The 19,419-nt window shown below is 40.9% G+C and overlaps 5 protein-coding genes across 6 annotated transcripts; 1 reads left to right on the top strand and 4 right to left on the bottom strand.

Annotated features, from left to right (window-relative positions):
* Positions 1–210: 210 nt before the first annotated feature.
* On the top strand, positions 211–1,171 carry Nxt1 (NTF2-related export protein 1). Its single transcript, XM_065496695.1, has 2 exons — positions 211–404; positions 553–1,171. The coding sequence occupies exons 1-2, from the start codon at positions 396–398 to the stop codon at positions 949–951; spliced, it is 408 nt and encodes a 135-aa protein (XP_065352767.1). The 5' UTR covers positions 211–395; the 3' UTR covers positions 952–1,171.
* Positions 1,172–1,186: 15 nt separating this feature from the next.
* LOC135939098 (transmembrane protein 237-like) lies at positions 1,187–4,311 on the bottom strand. The gene is made up of 5 exons (XM_065483324.1): positions 4,144–4,311; positions 2,873–3,215; positions 1,818–1,927; positions 1,526–1,760; positions 1,187–1,294 (listed from the first exon to the last, which is right to left on the bottom strand). The coding sequence occupies exons 1-5, from the start codon at positions 4,269–4,271 to the stop codon at positions 1,187–1,189; spliced, it is 924 nt and encodes a 307-aa protein (XP_065339396.1). The 5' UTR covers positions 4,272–4,311.
* Positions 4,312–4,667: 356 nt separating this feature from the next.
* Positions 4,668–7,475, bottom strand: LOC135940802 (uncharacterized). Its single transcript, XM_065485866.1, has 7 exons — positions 7,237–7,475; positions 6,961–7,171; positions 6,567–6,905; positions 6,003–6,157; positions 5,770–5,950; positions 5,240–5,574; positions 4,668–5,182 (listed from the first exon to the last, which is right to left on the bottom strand). Exons 1-7 carry the CDS (start codon positions 7,426–7,428, stop codon positions 4,913–4,915), a joined length of 1,683 nt encoding a protein of 560 aa, XP_065341938.1. The 5' UTR covers positions 7,429–7,475; the 3' UTR covers positions 4,668–4,912.
* A 2,158-nt stretch (positions 7,476–9,633) lies between these two features.
* LOC135940810 (UDP-glucuronosyltransferase 2B4-like) lies at positions 9,634–16,363 on the bottom strand. Its single transcript, XM_065485877.1, has 5 exons — positions 13,806–16,363; positions 12,220–12,799; positions 11,176–11,407; positions 10,627–10,843; positions 9,634–10,036 (listed from the first exon to the last, which is right to left on the bottom strand). Exons 1-5 carry the CDS (start codon positions 14,093–14,095, stop codon positions 9,760–9,762), a joined length of 1,596 nt encoding a protein of 531 aa, XP_065341949.1. The 5' UTR covers positions 14,096–16,363; the 3' UTR covers positions 9,634–9,759.
* Positions 16,364–16,517: 154 nt separating this feature from the next.
* Positions 16,518–19,357, bottom strand: LOC135940818 (sin3 histone deacetylase corepressor complex component SDS3). 2 transcript variants are annotated; one of them, XM_065485896.1, is made up of 6 exons: positions 19,226–19,357; positions 18,852–19,053; positions 18,731–18,794; positions 18,562–18,675; positions 17,744–18,305; positions 16,518–16,742 (listed from the first exon to the last, which is right to left on the bottom strand). In XM_065485896.1, the coding sequence occupies exons 2-6, from the start codon at positions 19,042–19,044 to the stop codon at positions 16,647–16,649; spliced, it is 1,029 nt and encodes a 342-aa protein (XP_065341968.1). In that variant the 5' UTR covers positions 19,045–19,053; positions 19,226–19,357; the 3' UTR covers positions 16,518–16,646. The 2 variants fall into 2 exon arrangements, with proteins under 2 accessions (XP_065341968.1, XP_065341960.1); XM_065485888.1 differs by having other exon boundaries at positions 18,731–19,053.
* Positions 19,358–19,419: the final 62 nt, after the last annotated feature.

Consider the following 19,419-nt stretch of genomic DNA (forward strand, 5'->3'; position numbering starts at 1 on the left):
CTCGCACGTCAACAAACAACCAATCAAATTTCTGTTTCTTATGGCCCGAACCCGTTCCCGCTAATAGCTTCCCGACCCAACCGTTGGAGTCGCGTCGATCGCTTTAAAACAGGTTTATGGCCGCCATATGCGGTTTTTTGGGGGGCGTAACTTTATGGTTCAATCATAGATGGCGTATGCAGCGGGGGCGTTGAGCGATCGTTTGTTCGACAACTTCGACACACAAGCCCATGCTTTCCTCATTCCTCATGTTGATGCTCTTAACTAAAAAAAATTGGACTACATTACAGACAAACAAAACCGAAAACTCAACAGCTTGAAGCCGGTCCTGGCTCCGGCTCTGCAGTCTGCAATTCATTTTTAATCTTTAGTAGAGCCCACCTAACTACGTGATAATGAACAAGGTGCGAGTTGATTAATATGGGGGACTCGCACTTTTCGCCCAACACGCACACTTCCCATCAAAAAACGAGAAGTGTGAGTGAGCGGAAAGTGTGAGTCCCCCATATCATACATAAATTTCACGTGTAACGGTTGCTTCTTTGTTTACAGAGTCAACGGGACAAAAACGACCTGGCGTGTCAGGCGGCGGACGAATTTTGCAAGCTGTACTACGAGTGCATGGACAAGACACGGCACCTGATCAACAAGCTGTACCTGGACTCGGGCCTACTGGTGTACAACGGCACCGGCGTCAGCGGTAAGGACAACATCCAGAAGTTTATCGCTGAGCTGCCGGCCACCAACCACACAATTTCCTCGCTGGACGCGCAGCCCATCAGCGAGTACGCCGTTGGTCAGCAGTCGACGCTGACCATCCTCATCGCTGGCAATGTGCGAATCGCGGACCGCAAGGCCGCCTACTTTGTGCAGGACTTCACTGTCACGGTTCACGACAGCAAGTGGCGCATCGTCAGTGACTGCTTCAGACTGCAAGAGCCCATGCCCTGAAGTGAAATTATCACTGAAAGCTTGAAACACTCGTTCAGAATAGTGCGAATCAATTGTGCTCCAGAGACTAGCTGATCTTGCTGCTAATTGATTTGATGTTTCTTCCACTGTAAGAAGAAACTTAATTAAAGAATGAGTGACGAATTTAACATTATTCGCGGTGAGATCCTTAATTGGTCATTTAAAGAGTTGAAGTAAAATTGTCAATTCGTTTTTTTCACATGGTGATTTTTATTCAATTGCTGTTGCGTGAGATAGCTGTGAGAAAGAAACCGAGCACCGCCAGGACGCATCGCACCAGATTCAGGGTTTGCCATTGCCTGTGCATCTCTACGAAGTTTTCCTGTATTACACTCCAATTAAATTAGCACTAATTTGATGTTTTAATGCTAATCCTGATGGTCGAATTATGGTGGGAAGCTGAATCACTCAGTCGAAAATTTGATATGACAACGTGCCGGAAATTGACAGAAACGTAAAACCGTTAGTTTAGCCACCGACCAATCAGAGACGGGTGCATTCAGCTGGTCAACCTAACTCGACCCTCAGGAATCGATTGGCAATGTCAAAAATTAAAATCTGGTACTAATTCAATACCAAAATAGAGGAAGATTCTATCCTTTCTTACATTTGTGGCTATGAGGGAGGTAGAATTGCTCAGTTTGAAAGCGTGCTGGTCGTCCAGTTTAGCTGAAAGGTCGGAGGCAAGGTGGGCTACAAGGCAGGCAGCCAGGGCAAACACGCTCGCAGGATTCTCAGCTAGGTGCCGCTGGAACGCTTGGAACGAAGACACCTTGCTCGGCACGCACCTGTGCATTTCAAGTTATCAATTTGTTTCTATTTTAATTTTTTGTATGTAAAATTACCAGTCCAAGACTGACACAGCTGAAACCGTGGAAAGAATGTAGAAAATAATTTGGAAAGTCCTCTCAATGTTCACCACTGAGACACTTTTGTCACATGGGCTGGAATCAACCTAAAACGTTTGTATTTTTTAATTAGTTTAAAATCACTTCATGGTTACCATAATGTAAAGAGTAATTGTATATCACTCGTTTAATTTCTTGTATGATTGATTTGTTTCGCCATCTAAAGGATATGTTTGGAAAAACTTTTAATTCGCTATTGAGAATGTTTGTGAGCTGGCAAGAGCGAATGCTCAAGCCTGGCATTGGCATTAGGAGTGCGTGTCTGGCCGAGTGCAGCACGTAGCTCGTTGAAGGTGGAATGGACTGAGTATATTCTTAATGTGAATTTGTTTCCAAACCATTGTTATTCCTTTTGTGAATTGTAAATTTATTATGGCGAAATGTATGTTATAAAGGCAATCTGGCCGAGAGGCTGTAGCGTGGACATGGACCAGTTACTGAACTTGTAATTGAAGGACGAACCAATCTGAAGTTAATGCTCGAATCGGATTTGTACAAAGATGAGATTGGCTCCATTGAAGATCGTCGGTTGTATATTTGTTAAGTACGATTGTAAATGACTAACCATTGAACTGAAGGTTATGATTTAATTGCCACTCGTCATTTAGAATTAAATCTGACGGGTTTTAATTGAAACAATCAGTTTATTTCTCCTCTCGCCCCAAAGAAACTTATATTCGTTAGAATATTATAATCTAGGTAAAGACTTTCTAACGACAAAAACAAACGTGTCAGTCGCTCCAAACAAATTTTTTAAAACAAATTCTTAATGAATCAAGAGTATGATAGCCTAATATATAAGTGGCAAAGAATAATGTGGTAAAATGATTTTTTAATGCGTGCTATAAATAATATAAACGATTAATTAAATGTAACTTAATTACTCCGTTCAGAAGTATATGCCAAACGTTAAAAAAACATTATAAATGATTAATTTAACCTTTCGTACATTTGCCAATTAAATCACATAAATTAAAGGAAAGAATAGTTACAGTGACGGCGTGCCAAAGTGCAAGGCCGGCGAGCAGTCCGTGGCAAAAGGTGGCGACGGGCAGGCAGCGTCTCTGCAACTCGTTGGCCACCGCCTCTGGGGAGAAGGCGGCCACGTCGTTTGGCAGTGCTGCCGACGCTGAAGACTCGAAAAAGGAGTGCTGGTTGACGGGCACAAAGCTGTGCTCGCGCTGCACGTAGATTTTGCCCTCGCAGATCGAACGCACCTCTGGTAGCTCTTGAAAGGTGACGCTCGGCTGGGTTAACTCTTGCTCCTGCACCTGGCTCTCGCAGCTTCCGGTCACTGCTTCCTCCGCTTGCTGTTGTGTTGCTACCAGTTTCTTTCTAGTTCATTTGATCATAAAAGACAAGATATTTTTACTATACTGTTTTTTTTCAATTTTTATTTTAAATTTGAACTAAGTATGCGCTGTATTTTCTCCCTCTCACTTCAAATAGATTACTTAATAAGGCATCAATTTTCGTTATGAATAATTAATCAAAAATCTATTACTTATAAAATTAATTTATTTAAGTTCCCTGATAACAGTTGAAATAACATTTAGTAAAAAGCATTAAAAATATTAAAATTTTTGAAGCTTTTTACTAATTAGGGAAAATATGTTATTTTAGATGTTATCTGGGAAATTAAAAATAATTTTATTTTTATGAGTACATATATACAGTATATTGAGTAAATTGACTTATTCTCCACCCAAAAAATAGCACTCTTGGCCATTACACCATGACCATTATTTAATTAAAGGCCACCTGACGGTGAACATGCCATAATCGTCCTGGTGGCAAAAAGAAATAGCACATTGCTCAACAAACACTCCCTATTTTCTTTTCTGAATTGATTGCCATTTTCTTGCAAAAAGGGAATTTGAGTTTGATTATTGGGCTGTGCGCAATTTTTTTGCCACAAGATGATATCAAAATTTGAGCATAATTATTTTGCTTGGATAATTGTTGAGTAAAAACTTTATTGTTGCGATTCAATTATTTGGCGCACTGACAGTTACACGCCAACAAGCATAAAAGTGCCGACAAAATATGACCGTCAGCAAGCCTTTATATTGTAATATTGCTATTAATAATACTATTATTTTCAATTCACGGTACTTCAAATGCTACACACTTTTCTTTAAGTATAGAATGAAATTAAAATATCTATCTGCACGTAAATTTTTCAAAATTATTAATTTTCCATTACTAATTTTTATATGGCTGAAAAGATATAACGCTATTTTTTGTTGCATTTTTTAATAACCTATTTCGCCTCCTTTGGGTTCTCAGCAGGGTAGACTCGCGGGGCTGCTGCTGGCCATGGCCACTGGACTCACTCGACGTCTCTCCAATGGTCGTCTTACCACCTTCTTCAATTTCACTTGCCATCATTTATAAAAGGATCATCAAAACACAGGCACCAACAGCGTGAGCAGGGCGGTGCGCGCTTTGATATTCAAACCGCAACATACCTCAACTCAAAACCACCCCCTCTCACGGCCACCCGTCAAACAACAGACTTTTTCAATTATAAAATACATATATATTTAGAGGGGGATGAAAAAAGAAGTTCACAAATTCTTTTATTTAAAGTATTTAATTTAATAATAGTATGCAAATATATATATTTTTTTCTGCAATTCATCTTCACCGAGTGTTTTCATTAAAATAATTGGCAATATTTTAAAATTATTTTAAAAGCAAGGTTGCAGTGTTGATTTTTTTAATTAATAATATTTTGTCATTCTCTGTCAACCATCGCGGATTTTTATTTTTTGATTAAAGAAGTAGCACCATTTGATTACCTTTTGGTCGATTAGAAATTTTTATTACAAAAGACATTATGGTAAAACCCACCCTGTCTTGATCATCCACAATTTAACTTCCTTTAATTTTGACTTCTTTATCTTCAAAACAATCAACAAATCAACACTTGAAATAAAATAGTACATACAATTATTTCTGGAGTTTTTAGCAGCCACAGCCACACTTGATTATTATTGCTGTCAATTAAAAACAAGTTGCAGAACGTTTCACAAGGACTTGAGATCTTTCCGTAGGATTTTTCCGGCAGAACTTCTAGGAATGGCGTTGACGAACTGAACTCCTCCTTTGAGATGCTTGTAGGGCGCAACCTTTCCCTCAAGAAACTGCACCACTGACTCTTTAGATAGCTTCTCACTTTTGCGTACGACAAACGCTTTTGGCAACTCCCCGGATTTTTCATCAGGAATGCCGACAACTGCAACGTCAAGCACTTCTGGAATTTGGCGAAGTGTCTCTTCCAGCTCCGTTGGAGAAACCTGTTCCCAAGAAAAAGAAAAAATATAAAAATATTCTCATCTACCTGTCTAAATCACCTGAAATCCCTTGACTTTGATCAGCTCCTTGAGCCTGTCCACAATGAAAATGTAGCCATCAGAGTCGATGTAGGCCATATCGCCAGTCCGCAGCCAACCCCCATCCAGCAGGGTCTCCTTGGTTGCTTTTTCGTTGTTTAAATAGCCGAGCATCACGCTAGGCGCCCGGAAAAGCAGTTCCCCTGTCTGTCCGAGCGGAAGTGCGTTGCCGGCGTCGTCCACGACTTTTATCTCGGACAATGGCACGTTCATGCCACACGAGCCGTACTTGACGCCGTTCTTCAGGGTCGTTGGTGTCATAGCTGCGCAACATGACACCTCGGTCATCCCAAATCCTGAAAATAAATTATATTTTTCAGAAATTATTACTATAAATTTAACAGAAAAACGGGAGAGAAAAAATGTTTCAGTGAGATGAAAAATGAAAATTAAGGAAACTGATATTTTCTTTAAATTTCAAAGTAAAATAATTTTCATTGGGGTTTTAAGACACAAAAAAACTTTCAAAGCTGGAATTGCCAAACATGAACCTTCTTTGAGAATGAAGTTGGAAGGGTTGTTGATCTTTTCAGTCAGCCCTTTGGCGACTGAGGTGGCGGCCGGTGCGGCGCCGTTAACTGCGATGCACAGCTCGCTCAGGTCCTCGCGGGTCAGATCTGGGGATTGCAGCAAGAATGACAGCAGCGGCGGCGCAACGCACACTGTATTGGGCTGTAAAAGAAAACATTACATAAAAGCGGATGGTCTTTGAGGGCGAAAGCACCTTGTACTTCTTCATGGTGCGCACAAAGGTTTGAGGTTCAAATCGAGGCAGAGTGACCACGTTGTGTCCGCGGGACAGCGCCAGGTTCATGACGCCGTTGAGGCCGTAGATGTGGAACATGGGGAGGATCGCGAGATTTCTTGCCTGGGGATGCCCTTTAAAAATTTACGATAATTGTTTTCAGTCTACTGCTTGATATTTAGTAGGGAATATGAAAAAATGTCTTTCTAAATACTACGGATTATAATTGTTACAAATAAATTAGCGCCCCGCTGTTAAAAATTGCACATGACATAGAGTCTAGATGAATTTTAATAAAAAATCAAATTAATCAAACCCATAAAAAAGGGTTATGTAAAAATAAAATAATTATTTTTTTGGTTCCTTGGTATTTTTCGAGGTTTAAATTTAATTAAAAATCAAAGAGTCATTACTTGAAATTTTATATCTATCAAGCTTTTTCTGATAGTGCATTTTCCCATAATATTCCATTCAAATTTTCTTGTAACTTTCCAGCAAACAGCTTTGACGATACATCATAAAATTTTTGGCGAAATCAAATACCTTCCCTGTTGGCGTTTGTGACGACCTCAGGGTGGTGCATTTGGCACAGCTGGGTGACCAAGTTCCTGTGGCTCAGCATGACGCCTTTGGGCTTTCCAGTGGTTCCGCTTGAGTAGGGCAGCGCCGCCACCGAGTCGAGGCTCGGCCTCGGTGGCACCCTGGCACCCCTGGTGCTCTTGCTGGCCAGCCGCTCGAAGCTGAGGCACCCCTGAGGCGGAGGTGCATCGCCAGTGACGACCACGGCGCCGTCGGGAAGCGCCGCTCTGGAAGTGGCCGCCAGTTCAGGGGTGGTCACCACGGCGTGCACCCTGGCGTCGCCGAACTGGTGACCCAATTCAGCTGGGTAAAAAAAATTGGCTAAATTTACTCTGCGGCTGGTTTTTGCAATTCAAACCTGCAGTGTAAATGGGGTTGGCGGTGCTGACCGCTAGACCGGCCGAGGTCGAGCCCAGGAAGGCGAGTGCGAACTCGGGCATGTTAGGCAGCAACAGGGCCACGGCGTCGCCGTCCTTCAGGCCTAGCTCATTGGCTAGGTTGACGCCGAACGCCGTGCTGGCGCCCTTTGCCTCGCCGTAGGTGTACACCTTCTCTCGGATTGCGCACGTCTACAAAAATCAAGTAATAAGGGAGACATTTATATTTAAATTTTAGGACGAGTGTATTTATATACCAACGCTGGTAGGTGTTCCCATTTGTGAGCGTGCTGCCACACGTACTCGCTGACTGTCAGCTCGGGCACTTGGACGCTCAAGTTGGACCTGATGACATGCGTTTCCGGGTCATAGTCGACGTTGCCCAAGGTTGTGCTGACCAGACGGACGCCCGAGCGCCCTTTGAAACATTTGCAGCACGCCGCCAGCATCTTTTAGCCCCTGCTTTAAAGAATGTTATTTGTTTACCAGAGTCAATGACACATGACTAATGAATATTACGAGAATAGAGAGGGAGAGAAGAGGAGAGAAATAAAATGTTACCATTGAATAGGACTATAAGTGACGACCACACTCTAGCATACATTATATATTATTTTTCACTACATGCTTCTGTTCTTCTATATATATATATATATGCGTTTAAAATCTCATGAATATTGTGCTAGGGTTTGTATATTTTAATAAATTTGTAAACATTTATTTGTGATAAAAATACGAGAGATGAGTTGCCCTGTCAGCCCATAATAAACTTAAATTTTGAAACTAAATTCATATTAAACACAAATAAGACAAATAACAAAGTCATTTTTTTATTATCTCATAGCGCAATCACACTCTTTAAAATCTTTTTTTACACAGTCTGCAATATCACCCGGACAAATATTTTGTTAATTGTTTTGCTCATTTCATTAAAACAAAATTGATTTTTTTAATATATTTCAATAAAGTAATTTGCAAGTTTGAGAGAGATGCGCAAAAATCAAATTAATATAGCTACGCAGTTTCTTAGAAATTTAACAAAAAGAGAGCAATTCTCAAGCGCACTACTGATTTACTTTGATCTTTGAAAATTATGATTCAAAATTTAATTTCAACTGTAGCCTAATTCTGGGTCAATAAAAAACCTTTCCTACCTTGTTTTTTTTTTAAAAAAAAATAAGGAAGTACAGTCAAGCTCGTTTTCTATTTGCTTAGGCACCAAGGGATATAAACACCGACACTCAAAGACAAGTTTGGAAAAATGTGTAAGTCAGGTCCGTATATAGATTATTGTATGATGTATGAAACTTTGATCGTCTGCGGAACACTTATAATTATGAAAATTTTGATTATGGGTCAGATAGCGCAAGAGGAGCAAAGTCCTCCAAAAAATTTCCATTTAAAAAATATGCAATACAAAGTTGGGAACGTTCAATATCTTTATTTTATCTTTTATCTAGAACGATCTGAACACTGATTAATATCAAGATCCTATCTGGATTATATCAAACGGTTTACATAGCTTATAAAAATAAATAAAAGATCGGGGGAACCTGCAGCTTGTTTGCTTCAATGCAATTTATATTTAATTGTTCCCTCGCCCGATCAGTCAGCCCCTACGTTGGAACACAATTTATTTTTCATCGGATCTCGCTTTCGATAAATGCGAGTTTTTACAAACCAAGTGTTGAAAAATCATATAATTTAAAAATCGGACGACTAAATTCCTGTAATGAAAACCAAACTTAAATGAGAGAAAGAGGTTCTCACAAAATTTCCTTTAAAATTGAGGTCTCAAATGAGGGGGACAAAATTTCTTGAGTGCACGGCACGCATTTAACCAGAAGGGCAATCAAATAACGACTCCAAAAGATATTATAAATAATTAGTCTCGCCTTGAAAATAAAACACAAGACAATTTTTGAGTTAACAAGAGTGAAATAATCTCGGCTTTTATCAATTACGCGCGCGCACGAAAACGAAATTTTCAAGGTTCTTCATTTATACAATGGAAACCGCGCCCGGATTAATCTTTGCTCGCCCATAGCAAACCTGGAATTCGAAGAGGCAACAGAAGCATTGTTTGCTCCTAAGGTGCCAACACTCGATTTGTTTGTTGTTTAATCTTCGTCAGCATATTTTCCGAATCGACATTTCGTTTGTACGACAAAAGGTCTCACTCGCACGTGTGGCGTAACGACCTTCAGAATTTACCATCCAGAAACGCACAATGACAAGGCGAATTTGCTATTTTTTGTTAGCTCTCGCGAGGCGCTATCATGCAGTATCCAAAACGGAGGGAATATATCACTTCAGGAAGTAATTACGGACGCAAACAACGACTTAATTACACAACGCATAATTTATGAGTTCTACTGACACGATCGGAATTTTTTCTCAGAATGACCATCAAATACATATATGATGACAAAAAATTCGATTTCTAGCAAGCCATTTAAAGTTTTGTTTGATTATCGCAACTGCTAAAATGCTTTAGTGCTCCTTTTCATAATTGACAAGTAACTTGATAGGGCGCTAATGACAACTAACTCTTCAAAGCTAGTGTCCAGGAAGAACTTACGGAGCAGGCCTTGGCGCCGAATTTCCTTTCCCACCGACCGCATAATTTGGGCAGAGAAAAAATAAATGACGCGTTTCGACAAAAAACAGGGACTTTATTGTGTTATTTATATATTTACAGCCGACAAGGTCGCGAGACTCACACTGAACAGCAATAATAAAAATCTGTACCTCTGAGTGTACAAATTTAATGATTGCCATCATGAAGTTTTTCTGTGCGAATGAAGAAGTCGTGGCGGGCCGACGGTGGGCCTCCAGCGGAGGCCCACGGACACGAGGACGGCGAGTAGTGCGGCTGCGGCGGCCATCACGTCGAGGTTGTGCTTCTGCACAACGGAGAGGGTGCGCGAGGCGAGTTTGAGGTGCGGTGCGCCACCAGTGCGCGCCACGTGCTCCACAAACCAAATCGCACGCTCCAGCGGACTCGTCAATTGGTCGCGCATCACACGCTTCGCTTCCGCGGCCCGTCGCGCAAAACTGAAACACGCGCCAAAGTGTACGATTGATCGAAGGGCTCTTCTTTTTAAAAAAAAGTAAATAAATAAAAATTACAAAATTTGCGACTTAATGTTGGACGTAAATTTAAAAATAATGTCAAACCAAAAAAATTTTCAAAACACGCTCGGTCTGATTAACCCTTGAGGATTAGGGTTACTCGTGTCAACTTATGGATTATTGTGATGTCCTTGTCATTAGTAAATGCATGAAATTTCAACCCCAAACAAACCCCTTGATCATTAGGAATACGATTAATTTTGTTGTTGTGCTCATATAGAACGCACACGTTTTGATAATTGGGCTTAAATCAAGGGTGCCGGGGTTAATTTTTCTTCAGGGCTTTCATCCCCTAAAACCCCTATCGATTTCAATGTTTCACAATCAGCAACAAACCAAAATAGCAGTCCAGACAAACTGAATATTTCCATTAATTATGGTGAGTATATGAAACATTGAAATTAATATGGATAGTTTTAGGGATGATTAAAAAACTCATATTCCTAATGATTGCTTGTTAAATCAAACAGGCGAGAGAGGGAGAGAGAGAAAGAAAATAAATAGTTACAAACCTGGGGTCGTCGAGCACGGTGGTGACGGCGTGCAAGATCTGCTGGGCGCTCGACTCCTTGTAGAGCCTGACCGCGAGGCCACGGCGGACCAGCAAGCTGGAGACGTCCAGCTGGTCACCGTAGACGGGCATCGCGACCGCCGGCACGCCGTGCCACACAGTTTCCATTGCGCCGTGCAACCCACAGTGTGTGAAGAAGACGCGCGTCTTTGGGTGCCCTGAGAGAGCAGGCATATACACACAAATCTCATTCAGTCAAATAATTGTAAAAAGAGAATTAAAAAATATACGCTAAAACAAGCAAAAGTTTGTTATGTCTCTTTTAAACAATTCATTAAATAAATACAATTTTGTCCTCGTATATTGATGAGGACTCCTGGTGACAAGTGCACACAGCTATATTTCAACATAAAATATAATTGGTTACGCGCACTTAGCTACCGTCATTGTCGCAAGGTTAAAAGAGTTTGAAAATTGGCATGCTTGCGTGTACTGCGCTAGTTAAACTTTGCTTATTTTCTTAGAATGTGTTGAATTTAAAATCTCTCACCGAGGACGTCCTGTTGGGGCAGCCAACGCTCAATCCGGACGTTGGAGGGTACGGCCAGCGTTTTGGGCAGAGCACCCGAAATCTTCATGACGACCCGCTGGCGCAGCCTCGAGAACGCCAGCAGCAGCTTCTGCAAGAGCTCAGGAGGAGCGATCGATGCGTCAAAGGTGGCACCCATCGAGAAGAGAACCACGCCGGCTTCTCCGGATCCCCGCATAAACTCCTCAAGCTCCTGACCGACACAAAAACAAAATTGATATTTTAAAATTTAAATATGGACTTTCAATCCATGGTTTTCTCCAATGGGAGTAGTCAGCAATTTAATTAAATTCACCCCATAACGTTTCTTCCACGTAAATTTTTCAAAATTTAAATGTATTTTTTTTTAGAAGAAAATGAGTATGGGATAAAATTCAAGACGACTGACTAACTGAGCTGATTCACTTTTACAATCCAAAAGCAAATTTAAGACTCTTGAGCTACTTTTACAATAATCTAAAGCCAAACTAACTTTTGAGGCCTAAATAAAAAACTCGAAAACCACAAAATGGTTAAGGTTATCGATGCATGTTAAGATTTTGCTCTATTCAGACGATTTTGCTTTTATAAACCTAAAGGTTAATTGCATATAAATAAAAATAATAATTAAATGCGAGGGAAAGTCTAAAACCGTCAAAGTTGGCTTAATAACCTTCTAAGAAATCGTCTAAATTGATACCAAAAACGTCCAAAGAATCGTCGTTTCGATGAAAGAGTCTTGTTAAACTACCAACCGTCAAAATTAATTTTGTGGGGTTGTCAGAAAGCATTTATCATTGTCCTCTGTAAAACACAGCATCGGAGGACAACGACGTGCTTTATTTACGTCCCTTCTGATTAATGAAAAAGGCGTGCACGACATTTCTAATGAAGCTTTTACAACTTTCTTCCTTCTGCACAGCCAGCAAGAGGCCAGTCGGACAAGACCCAGTCTGACTAAAAAAACTCCAGGGGAGTGTAGGACTGTAGGTGCGGAAAGGCAAGGTGAGAGAACGAGAAACTCACTTGGGGCAGCAGATGCGGCTCACGGCACTGCATGCAGCCGACGTTGACGACGTTGGGCGGGTACTCGCGCGGGTAGTCGACGCTGAAATCAGAGTTCTCAAGAAGTCCAGACAGGTTGGCCAGCAGCTGCTGCGAGTCGGGGCTGCCTGGCAGGTGACGCTGGATGGAGCGATCGGCCAGGAAGAACTGGAAGCGCATCAGCAGCTGGTTCATGGCCGCGTAGAAGAGGTTGACGCCGCGCTGCAACACGTTCATGGCGTCCGAGTAGGTGCTCATGAAGGCGGGCACGGCGCCCGATGGGCTGGACATTCCGGCGCTGAATGTGGCCTCGCCGCCGGTGGCCGGCAGCGCCCAGTACGCGACGGCCGGCACGCCGAGCGCGTGCGCCAGCGCCAGGCCACACTCGTTGCTCAGCAGGTCAACCAGCGCAACGTGGAAGCCGACCTGCCGCAGCCGTCGCCGCAGCCGCACGTCCCGCAGCAGCGTGTCGCAGTGCGCCGGTACCGTCCAGAACGCGTCCAGTGGCACGCCCCACGGACTCAGCCCGTCCCGCCACATCACGTCCAGCGGCAGCATAAATCTGAGCGCACACCAAAATTCGATAATTTAATTTCGTTGAAAAAGAGGTTGATTTTAATATTTTAAGGAACGCCTGGTGCACGAAGACTGCATTTAACATTTTGTATTACGACCAAACGGAGTGAGATACGATGGAATTAAGTGCAGAACTGCAGAACTGAGATTCTCGCGGGGAATAAAACACGTGAAACCATACATCAAAAACGCTCTCAGTTCAAACTAAGTTCGTTATTAACCCAAAAATTTCAACCCCGGGTGATGGGTTGATGGGTTTTCTTAATAGAAAATTGATTAATGAACAGATTTGATTTTGTGATATTTTCATTGTTGTATTTTTATATCACAAGGAATTTGACACATACCATATAATTTTTAAAATCATATTTCTGAACATAAAAACAGGCAAAATTATTTAATTTTACAGAAAATCTCTACTTTATAATGCTTAAAAGGTAAAAGGACTTGATTTTAGAAATAAAACCCAACAAAATTGGTTACCGAATGACTTTACGGCTGATTTAAACTGTTTTGGCCACTTGAGTTTGGTTCAAATGGCTTAAAATTGAAATAATAGCGACGATTGGAAGCTCACTCAGAAAATTAGTTAACTTTAAATTTTACAATCCCAGCCTAAGATTATAAGATCGAGTGTTCTCACCAGCTCTGGTGAGCCTTGTCTTTTGTCTCTGATTTGCGGTAATATACTACGTTTGTGAGTATGATAAATAAATGAGCACAAATAGCTTAACCTTGGTGGAAATGGAAAAAGGATCAAGGCATTTGCCGAGAAAACAGATTCATACTTTTTCTGAGCGTTGCAAAATATTTTAAAATCGACAATACATAACACTACATGGCAAATTAAAAACTGTTGAAACAAAAACTTGCATTTTATTAAATACGATTTATGCTGGTTGATCGTTTAGAAAAAATTATTCATCAAAGCAAACACAAAAAAGGTGATAGAATTGAACAAAAATTTAGAACAAAAGCGTCCGATTAATTACCTTCCCTCCTTCTCAGGGGTGACGAAGGGGACGTGCCCATCAGAGTTGTCTACTGCCAAGGTAATGGAGGTGATGTTTTCGTGCTCCAGCGGCGGAAGCTGGACAAAGTTCTTAAACTTGAGGTAGGTCACCCCGTGACCCCTGAGGGCGAGCTGCTGGCTCAGGTGGCGCAGCTGCACCTCGTGGCTGCCGCTGTGCAGCGGGTGCAGCACCAGGAAGTTGAAAGCGCCGATAGGCCGCGGCGCCGTCGACAACACGGCGCAAGCCAACACCGCCACCAGCTTCCACATGATGCCTCTGACTCTCTTGCGGCTTGTGATTAGACTCTCGGAATCTTCTCTCGCCCTGACGACGGTCGGGCGGACCGAGTTTTTCTTCTCTCATGTTCGACAGCAGACACCTCTAATCGCTGCGTTTCCCTCTCCTCTCCCCCGAACGCCTCTTCATTCTTTCATCATATTCAACCTTCGCGTGACTGAGACAAATACAAAACAATAATGCCCTCATGGAATTAGACCTTTTCGCGCCATTTCCGAAATTTGTGATTCATAAAACTCTAAAATTATTTTCGGTTAGAATATCAGTTTAGATCATACACCGAGAGGAAGCTGCTTCTAATTTCGAATATAAAATTATGGAAAATTCGAGTGCATCTGCCATGATAGCCATATACCAAGAATCAAATTTAATATAATTTGAAAAAAATTTAATTACCTGTTCATGTTAACCTATAAAATGACACAATATTTTATATTTTTGACTCTCATCAGGGATGGTCCTTGAAGTTGGAAATTGACCTCAAATGGTCCTAATATTTGTACCCTCGGCGTGCTTAAATTAATTGGCGACAGGAAGAATTTGATTTCGGATTAACATTAGGCACATTTTCAACTTACAATTAGTCTTATGCACGGCAGAGCAGCTTTGAGCCAGAGGTTCGTGACCTTTGAACCCCGATTTTTGTGTCAATTGAAAACATGTTCAGGATCAAATTTAGGTTAGCTAGTTTAAATTTCAAAAGATGATATCTCAACTTAATCAAGATTTGCAGTCTTTTATTTTTTGGGGTTTTTGAGGTAACATTTTTCTGGGCTTTGAAAACGGAATTTCTCCATGTCTGATCAAGTACTCTAAGTAGAATTCAACATAATTTGAAAATTTTGACGGCAAAAACTCCCCTACAAGAGATTATACAATTCTCACATGTAACTGCTCTAATTTTAACTTTCAAAGAAGGTGTAGAATGTTCTCGGGTTTGAACATTACGCAGTTACCTGCCACATAAAACCGGTATTTTTTAATAAAAAATTCAAAAGCTACGATGGAATATTAAGATGTAAAATTGGAAGATCTGTGAAGGTTTGGACAGACCAAAGTTAATAGTTTCGTATTAATTTTTGTACTTTTTACAAATATTCCTTTCAATGGTTTTCACTTTGGTCTTTATGCAAAAAAATTTAATCATAAACTTTCAATCTTGATAAAACCTATACGCCCTGTATTTAATTAAAATGATATTGAAATATATTTTCCGATTTAACATCATATAAAAAATTAGTTTTTTGCCTTTTGAAAGTAACAACAACTCCGCAGTAATTTTTATCTGCCCCACTGAACTTCATTCCGATATATATGAACATTTGGAACGTCAAGATATCGCAAAACATTTGGCAAATGATAAATATTAGATAAAATCCCTGCAGCTCGTGATATATTTTAATTCCTCGTCGCGACACCTGCTTTTATATTTGTTTTATTGCACAGAAAACTTATTTGCGCAACGAATGCAATGCTAGTCAATTGGCACTTTTGCTATTATTCCAGTCACAATACGTGTATAATTTGTGCGGCGAAGGTTGCAGGCCGACAGCTTCTGTCTCTTTCCGTCATTAAAATTGCACTGTGCGTGCGTGAGCGCCTGACGCAACAAGCGCAGCATTATATTTTTTAAAGTCCGAGGCTGACAAAAGAAGGCGACAAAAGCAAAAGTCGCGTTTTGTTTGTGTGCGAACTACTGCAATTTCTAGCCGTTCATTACCGCCCGTGTGCTAACAGATATTTTATTACAGAGGCTGGGCTCGAGAAATCAAGAATAATTACTTTGTGTCATGCATCAAGGTCACAGCGTTCGGAACCGAATTGATCGCTAGCTGATGATATTAGCTGAAGTGAACTCAAGTAATGTTCGGTTGATTCGCTAATTTTTATAGCCTTCACTTTTTTAGTCAGAAACTTACGTAAATCTCAATGCTAAATCAAAATGTTCTGTGTTCTGCTGTGTCAAAGTTGATGATAAAATATAAAACCAAGAACATTTGTAAAATGGCCTTTTTAAGCTTCCCTGTCCCATTGAAAAATATAAAAATGCAAACCAAAATGGGAATGAACGTCACACATACTAGCTACGAGATGAAGCACAGAATTTAGAGTTCTTTGTACTTACTGGTGACTTGATAATGTCCATCAGCTCACCAACAACCATGTGTTCAACTGTTCAGCCTCGAGATCTGTTAGTTCTTCTCAGATTTGCACCAAATAGCAAATCTTGACAACTGAATTAGACCCAGCCAAACAAAATTAGTATAGATTTGTGCTTCAAATGTGCCCTGAAGGGATATGAACGATTAATCTTGTCGTTTATTTTGAAAATTTAAATTTATCTGGAGAAAATAATTTTTTTATGTTGGTTTGTAAGCAATTAAAACTTGTAAGTTTTGAGATTGAAATAAAGTATGTAATTCATTTAATTTATTACACTGCCTTCGACTCGTCCAGTTGCCACTTTTGCATCACACACGCTCACACGCAGTCAAACAGATAATGTACAGGAGCACCACGGAATTAGGGCGCTCTCCTCTTGATTGAATACGTTCCCCGCACCAGCTGGAACAGGTTTATTTTCACCTTGGACCCGTCCGAGGTTTTCTTGACAGATATCTGTTAGGAAAACACAGACACGAAAATTGATATTAATCGAGACTGAAAAAAACAGTAATATGGACAGAGCATAATATTTTTACTGGGGAATAAAAAAGATTTTAAAATATTTGGCGTACAACCAGATTTTATAATAATTTTTCTGCTGTGATTTCTGTTATCTGTAAAAGCAAACAATTGATCACAAAACATTTTCTAGGCTTTTTAAAACAGACAGAGAATCAAGAAATAGCTTTTTATTAGATAAATTATAAGGCATTTAATTACAATATAAATTCAAAGAACAGAACAAGAAAAAATCCCACTTAGTAATTTTATCAAATGGCACAGCTCTCCTTCTTGAATTTTCATGTTAGGAGAAGGAGAATTACCCTCTTTTAAACAGCTTTTTTACTACAAACGATTGCAATTTGAACTTGTGAGTTTTTAGGTTGTGTTAAATCACAGGGACATGAGAATTTTGGGGTTGTCTATGGTTACTCGTTGTTTTCGTTTGTACTCAAAGATGAGTTCAGGCGGCCGTTCTCAATGATCGTGATCGCTGATTCTGAACTCTCGGCATCTAATGCTTCTAATGCTGTGGTATGAATTTTGTTTTAGAGGTATTGCTGATCCGAGGTCTCAGGGGCTGAAACAGCCTCTGTACAGTATGAGAATTAAGTGTTATTTAATCTTTCTCCCTCAAAATTTCCCTTATCCATCATGAGTTAATCCGCGCAGAGCTGAGCCATTCTACAAATTAATCAACTGTTAGGTTTGATAATGCCTTTTTTAAATTTACAAAGGAAAATGGAATATTCTTAAATCAGCATATACAATAGGGATTTAAATTTGTCAATATTGTAGTTAACGTGATATATTAATTTTTTTATAAAATCGGGATTTTAATTTAAAAAGTTCATTATTTTAAAACTCACTTCTTGCTTAAAAAGAAATATAACCATAAGTTTCCTCTGGCCGTAATCATAAATTAATTCCTTAACACTCACAAATTTACTTACAGACTCGGTGCCAATAGCGGTGACGACGGCAGGGTAAGTGGCCGCGTCCTTGGCCTCAACATAAACAGGCTGCCCCCGGTGGTACCAGCGGCGTTCAAACAGCAGCTTTCCATCCTCAATCCTTGTATCAGGTAGTGGCGCGTCCCCAAAAGCTGCCGCGGCAGCTGACAGGGACGGCTTGCGGGGCGGCAGGAGGCCTGCGACAGGCCGCGAGCGCACCATCTGTCTCAGGTCAGACTCAATCTCCTTGTCTTCGAGCAGGTAGTTGAGCGTGGCCGGTGGCGGCTTTCGTCTCTTCTCAGGCACGGGCACCGGGTCGTTGGGCCGCCGCCGCAGCTTCCGCGTCATCACAGGCTTCACCTCCATCGAGTCGCCAGACAGTTCCATGCTCTGCCGCTCTGAGTCGACCATCTTGCGCTTCTCCTCCAGCTCGGCCATCAGGAGCTCCCTCAACTCCACCTTCTTCTCCTCATAGTCCTTGGCCGCCATCTTTTTCTCGTGGATGTAGTCCTTCTCTACGCACTCGATCTCGTAGTCCTTCCAGATCACGTTCAGCCGAAGTCTAGATTGAACAAGAAAAGTCCTCAACACTGTTTTGCTGTTTTTTTTTTGCTCCAAAAACAAACTTTGCTGCCATTATTGACAAAAAATGACGTGGGAATGATTTACAATTCCCAAAACTGAACAATTCATGAAATGATTCTAATTTTTCAAAAATATGACTAATATTAGGGTGACAAAACTTTCCTTCCCATTGATTGAATTCTTAGAATTCTTCTCACCTACCCCTCAGCAGCATAAAAGTATTATTTACATACCTCTCTTTTTGCGCTGCCTCCAATTTTCGAAGTTTTGTTACATACTCTGGGTGACTTCCGTCCTTTAACTGCTGCACCAGTTTCTTCAGAGACGCCAGTTTGTCTTGATACATTCTACAAGAGAAAATTTATAATACAATTCCGGTCAAAACTAATTAAAATAACTCACTGTTCTTTAATTTCCGTGTATTCTTCGGTTTTGCCCATATCTGTTTCGCTCGCCTCTTCCGTGTCTGAAATTTTGCGAGCAAAATTTAAGCCCTGCCTCGGTAGGACGCCGGTCGGCCTACCTTCGTCGCTCTCGTCGTGGTAGTCCATAAATCTGTCATCGCATTCATCGCTGTACTTGTCCAGTTCAAAGTCGTACTCGTCCTGGAGGAAGCCCGAGTGCGCTGGGGATCCGTTCTGCGGCGATTCTTTCCGTTTTGAGCTCCCATTTTTCGAGTAGCTCTTGGTCTTGTGTGCCATCCACATTGTATTCATCGTGGTTTCCTGCAAATCAACAAACCCATATTTTTTTCGTCTAAGTACTGGGCAAGTTTTCTTCATCACCTTATTTAGACAAGGAAAATCAAAATTATTAGACAAATAAAGTGCTAGCTCCAACTAAACTAAACACGAAAATCAAATCACAGAATGGTTGAAAAAAGGGATTAGCACTTACCACTTTTTTAAGTTACTTTCGCCCTGGAAATGAAACAGCAAACAGAATATTTAACTTGAAACAGATGATGCTTACTTTCGCCTCTCGCCTCTCCTTATAGTCCTTATAGAAGCTAAAGCTTAGGAAGGCATCCAGCTGCAGTGACAACAACCCCCCACCTCTTTTTTTCTCCTCCATTCCCCGTACCTTATTCA

Source organism: Cloeon dipterum, chromosome 1, assembly GCF_949628265.1.
Source record: "Cloeon dipterum chromosome 1, ieCloDipt1.1, whole genome shotgun sequence".
NCBI classification, from domain to species: Eukaryota; Metazoa; Arthropoda; class Insecta; order Ephemeroptera; family Baetidae; genus Cloeon; species Cloeon dipterum.